Source organism: Emys orbicularis, chromosome 13 (assembly GCF_028017835.1).
Source record: "Emys orbicularis isolate rEmyOrb1 chromosome 13, rEmyOrb1.hap1, whole genome shotgun sequence".
Classification (NCBI taxonomy): Eukaryota; Metazoa; Chordata; order Testudines; family Emydidae; genus Emys; species Emys orbicularis.
In genome coordinates, this window is record NC_088695.1 from 49,800,296 (window position 1) to 49,814,270 (window position 13,975).

Below are 13,975 nucleotides of genomic sequence, written 5' to 3' on the forward strand. Positions count from 1 at the left end.
GCAGCCTGTCCCAGCGGGGTGCTTAGTCCTGGGTGAGGAGGAGGAGGGAGCACCCTGCATCGCTTGTCTGAGTGACGGGGTGCTACTGGCTGCTCATGGCACAAAGGGAGCGGACTCTGACACATGTGGTCTGGGAGCAGCGTGGGGAGTGCTCTGGTGCTCATGGGACAAATGACACATCTGCTTGCTCTTCTTGATTATTTAAACCCTGCAGTCCTAGAGCCCGTGTGCCGTTTTGGGGCAGGCTGAGGAGGTCCTTCCCATAGCCAGCCTAGCGGATGCCCCTGATCAGGAGATGAAACTATTTTCCCCCTGCCAGGGGCTGCAATCTGACCGTCTGACGGTGGCTCTAACTGCTGTGCCGAGAGCTCTTGGGTTGCTTTGGGTGGCGGGCAGGCCAGGGTTACAGCACTGCCGAAACCACGTGCCTGGAAAGGTCTCTGGGCCTGGTGATCGCTGAGAGATCTGGGGCAGTTCCTGACTGGCCACCCTGCCCATCAGTCTCCCTTCCAACTCTCCTCTGCAGAGACGCTTCCCCGGTTAGTGAGCTGAGCCGGCTCCCCCACAGCGATGCACCATGCCGATAGTGGACAAGCTGAAAGAGGCTCTCAAGCCAGGCCGGAAGGACTCCACTGACGATGGTGAGCTGGGCAAGCTCCTGGCGTCTTCTGCCAAGAAGATCCTGCTGCAGAAGATTGAGTTTGAGCCGGCTAGCAAGAGCTTCTCCTACCAGCTGGAGACCCTGAAGGGCAAGTACGTTCTGCTGAACCCCAAGACAGAGAATGCCAGTCGCCAGAAGAACGCTGATGAGGCCCAGATCAGGAAGCAGGGTACGTAGAGGGCTCTGGGGTTGGGAGCTGCTTCTCTTTCCGGTGTTGGAATCTGCTGAGATCTCTTCCCTTGAATGTCTGGGCTCGTCTACGCTACAGAGGTTACAGTGACTTAGCTGTGGCTCTGCGGCTCTGCCCATTGTAGCACCATTGTGTAGCTGCTTCCTGCACCGCTGGAAAAGGCTTTTCCATTGCTGGAATTAATCCACCCTTCCGAGAGGCGGGAGCCAGGTCGATGGAAGAATTCTTCTGTCGATTTAGCTACCGTCTATGCCGGGGGCACTCAGGGTGTCACGTTTTCACATGCCTGAGAGCCGTACCTAGGTCAGTCTGACTTTTCTGTGTCAACCAGGGCTCTGTCTCCTTTCTCAGTGACTCCTCTCTCTCTTGCAGGGAGTGACCATGCTTTGGGAGGCTCGGGGGACGGCGTCCCAGCTCCCCAGAAAGTTCTCTTCCCCATGGAGCGCCTGTCCATGAAGTGGGAGCGGGTGTACAGGGTCGGAGCAGGACTCCACAACCTGGGCAACACGTGCTTCCTGAACTCCACTGTGCAGTGCCTGACGTACACGCCGCCGCTGGCAAACTACCTGCTGTCCAAGGAGCACAGCCGCAGCTGTGAGTGGGGGAAGGGCCAGCTGGTGCGGGGGCTCGGTAGGGCTGAGCTGAGTGTCCCGCGGTGCCCAACGGCTAGTGCTGTGAGCAGAAGGCTGGCTGAAGCTGAGGGTTCTCAGGCATTTGCCGGGTGAATCTCCTTGCGCAGTGGCCTCTGGCACCTACATTGGAAAGTGCCAGAAGGGACCTGGTGTGAGCTCCTGCATGACACAGGCCAGACACCATCACTGAGCCCTTCCTGCATCCCGCCCAACCACTGAGCTGCCCTTCCCGTGGGGAGCGTATAACTGACCTGTCTCTGCTTTACCTATCTACGTTCTTGTATTGTGCCCACTGCCGTGGTCTCTGGGTGCCTTCCTGTCGTTTCCCATCGGTCTGTTCCCCCTCTTCCTGGCATGTGCTGTTCTGCCCTCCGCTCCTCTCTGGGAAGATCCCCTCTCGGTGCCAGGCTCTTCCTCGGTTCCAGCGGCATTGCCAGGCTCAGTGTGGAGAGACTGGTGGTCTGGGAGAAACAGCAGCGCCGAGGAGAGCCAGCGCCATGCGACCTGCTGGCGTTGTGGAGAGCAGTGCTTAGCAGCAGTCCCTGTTCCCGTCTCTGCGGGCCATGGAGTGATTGCAGGCACCCCTGGCAGAAGGGGGGAGGGTGCAGGCTCTGTGCCGCTGGCTTTGGGGGGGGGTGCTGTGCATGGATTATTTGGAAGGGACCATACTGCCCAGGTGGCCATTGCCATGAGCCTCTACCCTGTGAGAAGCAGCTGATCTGAAGAGATGCCATGGTGATGGTCACTTGTTAATGGGGATGGAGGGGTCTTGATGGCGCTGAAGGCATGTCCTCACTGCAGAGTTAGCCTGGCTCTTCCTCAGACCCCTGTTCGCGCACACAAACCTCGGACCCAAGTGCTTTGCACCTGGGCTAGCTGGGGTGTCTGGGGCTATCGGCTAGAGCCGGAGAGCTGCGTGGTAACCGGCTCGCTTTGCCGGAAGGATGCAAGCCAAGTTGAGTGCTCATTGTCCTCCAGTGTCTTGGGGGGGCGGGGGGGGGGGCGGCTTTGCAGTGTGGCAGCTCACACCCAGGCTAGGGTAACCCAACTGCTTAGGCGCATGTGCCAGTCACCTGAGTTAACTCTGCGGTGAAAGCAGAAGAAGGCTGGCAGCCCCTGCCTTCGGTATAATGGCCTCCATCGTGAATGCTGGCCACTCAAACGCTGCCCAGTTGCCCATGGGGGCTCTGTGGCTCTGCAGATCAGGCTGGAAACCTGTGCCTCGGGCATGGCGCCCCGGGCTCTGCCTGTAAGAGGAGTGGGTGCCGTGCAGGTTGAATTGCAGAGAGCAGTGTGGCTCCTGCAGCGAGAGCTGTGCCTAACCCCCTTTCTCTCCTCCCCACCCTGCTGCAGGTCACCAAGGAGGCTTTTGCATGATGTGCATTATGCAGAATCACATGATCCAAGCTTTTGCCAACAGCGGCAATGCAATCAAGCCGGTGTCCTTCATCAGAGATCTCAAAAGTAAGGAAATGAGCCCTCCCTTCCGCTCCGGGCAGCGAGGGGCCTCCCTTCGCCCGGTACTGCTGGGAGAGGTGACGAGTGCGCTTGGGAGGCTTTCGCTGCTTGAGCCTAAGGCCCGAATCTCCCGCTGTCTCCTTGCAGGGACTCACTAAAGCAACATGGCCCTGTACTGGGCATGTGGGTCACTAGCCCAGCTCCATGACTGTGCGCTTGGCCGGGGTGCCCCTTCCTCTGCAGCCCTGGGGACAGTAAGAGCCAGGTGCCTAGCTTAACTGGACTGATGGTCTGGCCCCCAAGTGGCAGCATTCCTGTTTGAAGGAGGGGATCTTTTCGCTGTCCCTGGCCTGTGCTCAGGGGCCGAGGGCTAGGCAGCTGGCTGACTTGTTTCTCTCCCCTCCTGCAGAGATCGCTCGGCACTTCCGCTTTGGCAGCCAGGAGGATGCGCATGAGTTCCTGCGCTACACCATCGATGCCATGCAGAAGGCCTGCCTGAACGGCTACACCAAGTAGGTGGTGCCTGTGCAGAGCCCCCGATTTACCCCTTTGCCCCTGGACTGCCCCCTTAGCCAGACAGTGGAAGCCCAGTCCCTGTGCTCGGAGAGAGCAGGAGCCGCTGGGGACTGTCCGGGGCAAGCACAGTGCAACGTGGGGCATGTTGTGCTGCAGGTGGTGCAGCTGCACCTGGCCGCTGGGGAGCAGCGTGCTGGTGTGCCGGTCCCTCCATGCCTTGGAGCACCAGGATCCAATCTGCTCCTCCCCATGCGCCTCGACAGCTCCACAGCCTGCCTGCCACTGCCTCCTTCCTTGCTCAGTGGGCACGGCATGGCAGGTGTCCCCTGGCACACCGGGGGCAGGTTTGGATGCGGAGTCCCTGTCGGTGGCGAGAGAATCCTGGCGCACTCACTGAGCTGAGGCCTGGTTTGAGACCCCGGCCCTAACCCTGACATGCTCCTTCCCCCCCATCCCCCAACCATTCGTTCCACTCCCTTCCTGGAGGTAAGTCTCCCCTGCCGTTTTCACCAGCACCACACGGCTGACTTCACCGCACACTGATCGTCCTGTAAAAGCGAAAGGTGTATCTGCAGGCCCCAAGGCTGGCGTCCTGGGACAGGGGCAGAGGGCACTGCCCTCCTCCGGTCTCTCGAGGTGCCTGTCCCCGTGCTATCCGCCTGGAGTGGGGTGGCGCACTGAGCTGCGTCATGCTCGGGGGAAGCCCCATGGGCAGGTGGCTCAGGGCTGTGATGTAGGCCTGTCCTATGCGGCCCCTGCATCCCCAGCACCTTGTTGCACTACCACAGAGGTGTCTGAGCTGTTGCTGAATCCAGCAGACTCTGCTGCGTGGGTAGCCAGGCCTCCCAGCCTGGAGCAGGGCTGGATCCTGCTTGGGGGCTGCGGCCCGGGAGGCCTGGCTCAGAGGGAAGGGGGCATAGTGGAGGGGACTGTGCGAGACCAGCTGCTTGTCTCGTAGGTTGGATCGTCAGACTCAGGCTACAACTCTGGTTCATCAGATCTTTGGTGGTTACCTGCGGTCCCGTGGTGAGTGCAGGTTGTGGGGCACCTTGTCCTGGGCCTAGACAGACCTGAGCCTCCCTGGCAGCTTCCTCTCAGGGGCCATTCGATTCCCTTGGGACCCCAGCCCAAGGTGCTGCGGTGGGGATATATTACACGTTCTCTCTCCCAGGCTGCTGGTCCCTGTGCGTGTGGTGCCTGAGCTGCCAGCGGCGGCAGCACAGAAAGCTCCTGGCCGGGCTGGCTCTGAGGGCTCCCTGACCCCCAGCGAGGGTGCAGACATGTCCGCAGCACTGCCGGGTTCAACTCCAGCCACTCTGCTTCCAGCACTTGCACGGACAGTGCTGCTGCTGCCTCTGGTTGTGCGGAGGGAGTTAACCGAGAGCCTGGGCACTGCTGTCCTGCTGCTTCCTCCCCGGGCCCAGATCCAGGGAGGGGAGACGTCCCTCAGGGATGGGCGGCAGTACCAGCTCTGGGGGCCAGCTGTTCCTGGGTTCCGCCCTCTGGTGCGCTTGGATCATTCCTCTCTGCTTCCCTTGCAGTGAAGTGTTCGGTGTGCAAGAGCGTCTCGGATACCTACGACCCCTACCTGGACGTGGCTTTGGAGATCCGGGTACGGGCGCACTCGCCAGTGGGGTGGAGCCACGTTCAGTGAGGCTGCTCGTGGGGGACAAGTCGGCCCAGCATTGAGCAATAGTGCAGGGGTGCAGCTGCCCCTGTAGCTGTGCAGTCTGCCTGCTATTCTGGGCCGGGAGCGCCAGGCGTGCTGAATTCTGACCGTGAACCATTGGTTGGGTGCAGTCCCATGGCGACCCCCCCACCAACCTCCTCCCGGGGGGGGGGTGAGGGCATGTTGCCACTGGACTGCTAGCTAGCGCCTGTGCAAGCGGGCCCCTTGCGTGCCGGGGAGCAGTCAGCCCGAGTGGCTGCGGGGTGACAGGCTCACACTGTCTGGCCGTGGCCCCAGACTAGTGCCCCAGGGGGGCTGCTAGCTGCAGTGCCGGTGGGCAGCCGTGCCTCGGGGTGCATGGACTCCGCCCTCTGACTCCCCGTTGTCGTCGCAGCAAGCCGCAAACATCGTGCGAGCGCTGGAGCTGTTTGTGAGGCCGGACGTGCTGAGCGGGGAGAACGCCTACATGTGTGCCAAGTGAGTCGTCTCCCCCGCGGGGGCTGCTGGCTGGGGGGAGCGAGCTCCTGGAGGCTGTTCTGCAGCGTGGCACGACAGCCTCTCCTCTCCACTCTGCCTGGGTGGGCCGGGCTCCTGATGCCAGACCAGACTCAGCTCAGATCAGGTGTGGAGCCTGGCTGGGCAGCACCATGTGCAGCAGCAGGGCTCCGGGCGCATCAGTTCACTCCTCCTGTTCCTTGACTCTGGGAGGGGTCCCAGCCCTCTCCTTGCTGAGCGAAGGGATGCCCTGCCTCGGGGCAGTGCTGACACTGGGCGCCCTGCCGGGGTGGCTGGCACAGGAGCCGAGGCTAGGGGCAGGAACGACGTGACGGTGTGAGTTCATCCCTCTCTTCTGTGCAGATGCAAGAGGAAGGTGCCAGCCACCAAGCGCTTCACCATCCACCGTGCCTCCAACGTCCTCACACTGTCCCTCAAGCGCTTCGCCAACTTCAGCGGAGGTAAAATCACCAAGGTGGGTGTCTGCGCGGGGACGTCCCCGGGGAGCAGGGCTGGAGCGGGTGTGGCTGGCATAGGGCGTAGTGCCCGGCCTCCTAGCCAGAGCTCTGCCCCTGCACTTCAACCCTGGCCTGCGGCCCCCCAGAGGCCCTCCGACCCCTTGGGCACGCCCCCGTTGCTTTGTGGGGTGGCTGTGCCGTGCAGGTGGCGGGTGACTCCTGTAATGGGTCTCGGGTAGCTGATGCTGGCGGCCCCCTCCCGCCAAGGGGACGGGAGATCTACCTCCTGAGCTGGGCAAGCCCCAGGGGCAGGTTCCCTGATGCCGGTCTCTCCTTGCAGGACGTGGGGTACCCCGAGTTCCTGAACGTTCGTCCCTACATGTCTCAGAGCAATGGCGACCCCGTCATGTATGGCTTGTACGCGGTGCTGGTGCATTCAGGGTACAGCTGCCATGCGGGGCACTACTACTGCTATGTGAAGGTGAGGCCCCTCCCAGGGGAGTCGCTCCTGGGCAGGGAGTGGGGCGGGGCCCTGAGTGTGCCCCCTGGGGGCCCCACGGTGGTGCTGGGTGGCCCTGCTGGATGGTGGGTGCCGTCTCATCCCAGCTCCCTGCTGGTGCCCTGGGCAGCCTGCCGGGCTCTGTCCCGCCTCCGAGGTGCTGGGAGGTTCCCTGCTCTGCCCTGGCGCTGGCCAGAGGTTTCTGGGAGGCAGTGCTGGGGAGGGCTGCCCCAGACCTGCCAGAGCAGAGGCAAGGGGAGGGATTCCTGGCACCCCCAGGCGCTCCAGTCTTTCCCGGCTCTGAGCGGGGTCTCCTCCCCCAGGCCAGTAACGGGCAGTGGTACCAGATGAACGACTCCCTCGTCCACTCCAGCAACATCAAGGTCGTCCTCAACCAGCAGGCCTACGTGCTGTTCTATTTAAGGTACACGAGTCGCCGGCAGCGGCAGGCAGCTCTGCCCCGTCCCTTGTGCTGCCCCCTCCGGCCCCAGGGATCCCCGGCGTCCTGCTCAGGGAGCTGCTTCGAAGTGCTGCTGCCCTGGGAGGGCTGGAGACGTTCGCCTAGCAGGGATGGTTCAGCAGCTCCAGCTGGGCTGGCCCATGGCAGCTGGCCTGTCCCCAGGGCTCCTTCAGGCCTTGGTTGGGACTGAGGGCTCTAGCTGTGGTTCTGTGATGGCTCCCGATGGATGGGTGGCCCTGCACCAAGCCCCCGTCCACCACGGTACCTGTTTCCTCAGCGTGTCCCCTGGCCACCGACCCCCTGGCTCCTCTGACTCCACGTATTTCTCTGTCCTTGGCCAGAATCCCAAGCTCTAGGAAGAGCCCTGAGGGGCCCATTGCCAAGACTGCCTCTGCCCTGCCTGGCCGAGCCGGCATCGTCTCTGACCAGATCAAGAAAACCGTAGCCAACGGGCTGCTCTCCTCGCCGCTGGCTGGCAAGGTACGTGTCCAGGCCTCGTGCCAGAGACTCCCGAAGCATGGGGCTGCAGCTGTCCCTGCTGCTGAGCGGGAGAGGGCTCTGACTCGCTGCCATAGGGCCTGGGATGCTGCAGGGATGTTCAGTGGCTGGGACATGGCCTCTGCCTGGGTGAAGCCACGTGAGTGAGCGGCACATGCTCCTCCGAGGTTCCTTGCTGCTGCTAGCGGAACATGTCTTGGCAGGTGACAGGGCAGCGTGGGTCCTGCACAGCCCAGAACATGCTGTGACAGGTTGGACCCCTCCGTCCGGGATGCCACCCGATGTACTGGGGTTTCACTGAGCCTCTCCTGTTCCACCAGCCTGGATTCCCTCTCCCTGTTTTGCTGAATTAGGCTCTCCGGCCTCTTGCCACACACACACACACACACACACACAGGTAGGGCCACACCCAGCTGCAGACAGACTGAAGTCAGCTCTGTGTGAGAGGACTCGCCCAGCACTCACGTGCACACCTCTTTGGGGGAGATAAACCCAAAATAATACTGTCTTGCCCTGTATAGAAAGATCTGCACCGCGCAAGCTCATAAAAATGTGCCCTCTACCTCAATGTGGAGAGAGATGTGCACGACTTCTCTCCTCTCTTCCCCCCCCCTCCCCCCCCCGATATGAATTGCAGAAACTGGGTTATGTTATGAACAAGAAATAAGTTTGTCTACAAAAGGTAAATTTTAAGCGCCTATAAGAGATAGCAAACCGATCAAAGCAGATTACCTTAGTAAATAAACAAAAAACCGCAAACTGATTTTCATACACAAGCTAAAGATCCTTATAGCCTCGGCCCATCACTTCCCACAGTTCAGTCTTTGTCCCTCAGGTGTTTCCAGGTGGGGTGTTGCAGGGAGAGTGAGGTCCCCCCATGATTCATTTTTCCTCCTTTTATATCTTCTCCCCACTTGCTGGAAAGCTCCTTAGCTGTGACCTGGGTCAAACAGTTCCCCTTGTGTAGAGCTATCTCTGAGAGGTTTCTGTCGCACACAGTTCCTGGGGTAATCCCTGTGCTCGTGTGCATTTCCTCAATGAGCCAGTAACGTTGTTTGGCCTTTTCACTGTTGTGCCTGAAAGGCTGCTTGGGGGTGTTTTCAACCTCAGGACGTGTTTCAGTAACACATACATAGCCAAACTTCATAACTTCACACCACGATATCTCGGATGATGTGCGTTATTACTGTCTAGCAGATCGAGACACTTTGTATAAGACGTATCCTAATTACATGACAGTGGTCAATATTGGGTGCCAAGGTGTAACACGCCTCCTCGCCTGGGGTGGCCGTATCCGGTAGCCAGCTGTGCTCCGGAGCAGGACTTAGTTCGTGGCTCCCTGAATCCCCCCCTAACTCGACTCCTCTGGCTTTGCCTAGAGACCAGACGGGGCGCCCGGGAAGAAGCTCCAGGGAGCGGAGGAGGCCGGGATCCCTGTGGCCCGGGGTGTGTTTGGGGCCGGGCCCAAGCTGCAGAATGGGACCGCTCAGGCCAAGCCCCTTGCTGGGTTCCCCTCGCCCAGACTGGCTGCCAGAGCCATGCACATGGCAGCTGCGCTCTCCGATGAGCTGGCCAGGAGGCCCAAGAAGCCATTTGCTGTGTCCCAGGGCTTGTGTGACACCAGTGAAGCGAGCAGGGCCAAAGCCGAGGTCCCCAAGCAGAGCTCCTGGGAGAGCAAGGCGTCTCCGTCACCCACCTCGCCCAAGCCCCTGGTGGAGCCCAGGGGCAGCGGGGAGGGCACTGAGCCGCGGAGGAAGGACTCCAGCAGCAGCAGCTCTTCCAGCCCAGCACACTCAGCCAAGGGACCCCTGCGTGCTAAGAGTGGCGCCAACGGCTTCTGCGCCTCTCAGGACACGGAGTGCGGCCCAGCCTCGTCCGCTGAGCAGGAGGTCAAGCCGCCCGGCTCGGAGGACCCCCAAGTGGCGAAATTAAAATCCCTGCTGCTGGCCGGTGCCGCCCTGGATCTGAGCAGCACCACGTCGCCCCCGCCTGCCAAGAAGCTGGCCCTTTCTGCTAAGAAGGTGGGTCTGGGGTGGTACCCTTGAGAGCCACGCTAGTCACGTCCGCTCTCTGTGGGCATGAGGTCTGGCCCCAGTGCCCAGCATGGGGCAGCGCTGAGCTATTGCTCTGGGTTCAGGGGGTGCAGGAAAGCCTCTCCCCACCAGCCCATGTGGGGGATTGCTGCTGGGGCGTGGGCCTGTCTGGGCCTCGGGCTTATTGGGCAGCCTGGAGGGCATAATGTCACTTACCCACCGGATCCGCACGTGACGGTCTCTCGCCCTGGGCAAGGAGTGGAAGGGAGCAGTTCCTGGGTGGGCTGTCGGTCCCCAGTGACTTGCCATAACATCGTCCTGCCGTGGGGGCCTCCTCAGCCCTCCCCAGGGACCACCCAGACGAGGCCCACTGCCGATCATGCCTCCTGGGCTGGTCGGTGCTGCAGCTGGGAGCATGTGGGAAGCCCTCGCTCTGCAGGGCCAGGCTCCCCCCAGGCCTCTGTTCCAGAGCTGGGGCTCAGCCCGCAGCCTGGGGTTAGGATTTCGGTTTAAATTTCCTTCCTTCCTCGCTTCCTTTGTGTTTCTAACTGAGAACACTTTTCTGATTCTTCTTCTCCCATCCCCCGCTCCTCCCTGTCTGTGTCCGTCCCCCTCCCCTTCTCTGGGCTCCCCTTTTTGTTTTCCCCTCTTGGCTCATGGAAACCTCTCTTCAGACCACCAAGTTTTTATTTATGTCGATAACTGCAGGGCAGCACCCCGCGGAGGGCGAGCGGAAGTGACCGCCACGCGCCACCCCGCCCAGCCTTTGCCGACCACTCCTCCCCCACGAGCACCACCCACCCTGCCTCCACCTCTCCCTGGCCTCTTGGCAAGTCCAGGTAAGCCGCCCAGACGCCCCAGCAGCTCTCGCTCGGCAGGGCCGTTCGGCAGCGTCCCCAGAGCCTCCCTCCCCCCGTGGTGAGTGGGATCCTTCGTCCGTAATGTGGCTGTCAAGGGAACGCGTCCCCCCCCCAAGGCAGCGCAGCGCCTCTGACTTGCAGGGCTGGGTCTGCTCTCTAACCCCTCTTCTGCCAGGCCCAGGCCCGGGCCCGGCCAGTGCAGGGCTTCCCCTTGTCTAGGAGCCTGGGGAAGCAGGTGCCCAGAGGCTGGGCAGGAGTCAGTGCCTGGGGGCCATGCGTGGCTGGGCTGTGGGCTGTTAGGCGTCTCTGGCAGAGCCACCGGGATCCTGTGTGTGCTGGAGGCGTGACTGCTGCTCCCCCTCCCTGGAGGCGTGGGCCCTTCTGCCACAGCAGCTGTGCTGTACCTGCCTTGCTGGGTGCTCCAGGCCCTGTGAAATGTTCCGGCCGCCCTGGCATTCTGCTTGTGCCCCACGTATACACGTTCACGTGGCTTGACGTGTCTGCCACGAACTGCCTTTTCCCTCCTAGGTACCAGCCACCTCTGCCGCCTGCCTGCTGAGCTGCAGGCCTGCCAAGGCAGGGGCCTCTCTGTGACTGCTCACAGCTGAGACTGGGTGAGGGGCTGCCCTCTGGACAGGCCCCTGGACCGTGTTACCGCGTCTCTCTCTCCCCCCCAGGGTGCTCTCATCTGCTCCCAAATCACCACTTCCTCGGAAGCCTGCCTGCAGCCCCAGCCCAAACTCTCCGCTCCTGGCCAGCAGCCAGCCCACCCACCCTTCACACCCAGGCAGGGAGAAGGGGGCCAGCCAGGCCCTGCCCGGCTCCTCCAAAAAGAGACGACGAAAGCAGCAGCTTGAGGTGGAGAGCGTCCCCCAGGGCCTGGGCCCAGCAGGTGCTAGCGGTGAGAGGGCGGGGCTCGCCAGCCCCCCCCGGAAGAGACGGTACCTGGAGGAGGGTGAGAGTGAGGAGGCCGCAGCCAGGAAGACAGGCAGCGGGAAGAGAGAGGGGCTGGGCCGTGGGGACCTGGAGTGGGAGCGCAGGCACCGAGGCTCAGGCTCCAGCTGCCACGTGGGCACTGGGCCCATCACCCCCCGGAAGAGGAGGAGGAAGAGAATGCGGCAGCTGGAGGAAGATCGCAGCCCCGGCACATCTCCCTTGGGCAGGTGAGGGGGCGGGGGGCAGGAGCCGCGGAGTGTGGGCCTGGCAGCTCAGCCCCATGGGGAGTAAGGGCCCTGACCTGGGCTAGGGACTGGCCCCCTGCAATGAACCCAGCCCGGGTCCTGGCCCACTGAAGCCAGCTGCCCCCTTCCCTGCCCCTTGGCTCTGCTGGCAGGAGATCCCTGTGTGCAGCCGCTAGCCCGTGGCGGGAGCTCTGACGCTAGGGGCTCCTGGACCCTCCGGAGCGGTCGGGTGTGGCTCCAGTGCAGGGCGGCCACAGACGCTGGGCAGGCTCTTCTCCTGGGCCTGGGGTGAGGCTGCTGCGTAACGACTCCTGCCGCCAGTCTGACCCTGGGTCTCAATTCACAGTAGCTGCTCTGGGAAGGGCGAGGCTGCGACCCTGGCGCCCGGGGCAGGAGAGCTCCACAGTGCGAAGCAACAGCAAGGTGTGGAGGTGGAGGATGGCGAGAGCGAGCATCGGAAGTGCAAGCGGAGGGAGAGCCCCAGCAGCCCGGCTTCCAAGCCCAGCACTGAGCAGGCGGCTGTGAATGGGCTCCACACCAGAGCCAGCACTCCAGGTACTGCTGCTGCACAGGTGTGTCCTGTGCTGGGCTTGTGCTCTCCTAGCCGGTGCCTGGCTCTTAGCAGCGCCTTTGGCAGATTGGGGGGGGGGGGGGGCAGCTGGGCTGCTCTCCCTCTGCCCCCAGAAAAACCATTCAGCTTCTGCCCATCCCTCCTGCCCCACAGGCCCCAGTTCTAGGCCACTGATCACACCCAGAAACTCCTACTGCTGGCTTGGCTGCTAGGGCTCTCGTTGGCTGTGTCCTGTGCCCGTCACTGGGGAGATGACATTGCCCCTCCCCCTGGGCTGTCGGATGTGTGACTTCCTTCGGGGAGGGGAAGGCTACTGCCCCTGTGCCTGGCAGATGGTGGGGGAGTGGGGGGAATATCTCCAGGGGGCATGGCTCTGCCTGTAAGATGAAGATTTCCCCTCTGCCAGCTGTGAGGCCAGGCCAGGGCCCTGCCGAGCCCATGCTGGCTGGGCTGGCTTAGTGCTCCAGCCATGGAATGGCCCCTTCAGAACAAGCTGTGGCTCAGGACGCAGGTCCCGCAGTGTAGCTCAAGGTGAGCTGTGTCTGCATGCTCACCCCTCCCTGGTCTCCGCAGTGCCGGTGTGTATCTGGGACAGCCAGGTCAGAGATGGCTCCATGCGGGGCACTGGGACAGCATGGCAGAGCAAGGAGGAGGCCAGCGTGGTGCAGGAGCTGCTCAGGAATTCCTTGGATAAAGCGTATGGGAAGCAAGGTAACGTCCCCGCACTTGGCTGCTGTCCTGGTGGCCGTGCACAGGTGCTCCCCCCTGCATAGAGTGCACCAGGCTGAGGCTGCAGGGTAACGGTACGGCCCCGCTTGGCGCTGCGAAGAAGGAGGCTGGTCCATGCAGCCGAAGGGGGGGCAGGGGATGTATCTTGCACTGAGGCCAGCAAAGCCGTCGAGGTGGTCACAGGCCCCAGCTCAGCCAGGAGGGGCTGGTGGGTCGAGCAGCCTGGCACTGCGCATTGGTGCGGCCCGCAGTCGCTGATGGGCAACTCTGCTTTGCAGTGCTGACGTGGGAGGGTGAGATGTCAGCCATTAGCCAGGATGCCATTCGGGACATGGCGTGGGTCCAGCGTGCGAGAGTCACCGACGACTGGGACGAGGACTTCGACAGTGGCAAGGTGAGGAGCTGAGTGCTGGCGCTAGTGGAGCATTATGGCTCATTGCTGGGCGGGGAGTGAACAATTGGACTTGGTCTCAGGAACTGATCCCTTCCTTGGGCTTCTGCCTCCTGTCCTGGCATGCTCCCTCTGGGAGCCAGCCGTGTGTGTGTGTCTGTGTGTGTCTGTGCGCGTGCGCTGTGCCGCCAGGTCTGACCTGGAGGCCCCTTCCCTTCACTCTGCCATGGGCTCTGCTCTCATTCAGGTGAAGAAGAGTAAAAAGTTCAAGCGGGAACGGAGGAGACACTTCAACGCCTTCCAGAAACTGCAGAGCAGGCGTAACTTCTGGTCCGTGACTCACCCAGCCAAGGTGGCCAGCCTGAGCTACCGGCTCTGAGACGGGGGGGCCCAGCGGGAGCTTGCGGCTCAGTCCTGGCATTCCTGGGCCGGGGTCAGAGTGGCTGGACCCTGCTGTGCTACCGTCGACTCGTCCCTGCCCAGCCGTCCCTGGAGCCAGGCCGAGGGCCGTGGTGTGCAACAGGCCGGGGTGGCTGGCCCTGGTACTGCTGGTGTTCAGTGTCCTGTGCAGGGCGGGAGCAGACCAGGAACAGGAGGAGTGGGCCCCCCTCTCCCCCTCCGCCCCGGCAGGTAGCTGGGGAAGGGCCCCTTAGGGCATGTCCCATAGCCAAGGC

The 13,975-nt window shown here is 62.5% G+C and overlaps 1 protein-coding gene across 1 annotated transcript; it reads left to right on the plus strand.

The window, feature by feature from the left end:
• The first annotated feature begins 577 nt into the window (after window positions 1-577).
• Window positions 578-13,680, plus strand: USP36 (ubiquitin specific peptidase 36). The gene is made up of 18 exons (XM_065415734.1): window positions 578-830; window positions 1,224-1,445; window positions 2,837-2,947; window positions 3,351-3,453; window positions 4,416-4,483; window positions 4,999-5,069; window positions 5,521-5,603; window positions 5,985-6,096; window positions 6,420-6,560; window positions 6,902-7,002; window positions 7,380-7,518; window positions 8,916-9,557; window positions 10,278-10,408; window positions 11,107-11,592; window positions 11,957-12,165; window positions 12,755-12,892; window positions 13,189-13,304; window positions 13,549-13,680. The coding sequence occupies exons 1-18, from the start codon at window positions 578-580 to the stop codon at window positions 13,678-13,680; spliced, it is 3,258 nt and encodes a 1,085-aa protein (XP_065271806.1).
• The last annotated feature ends 295 nt before the right edge of the window (window positions 13,681-13,975 follow it).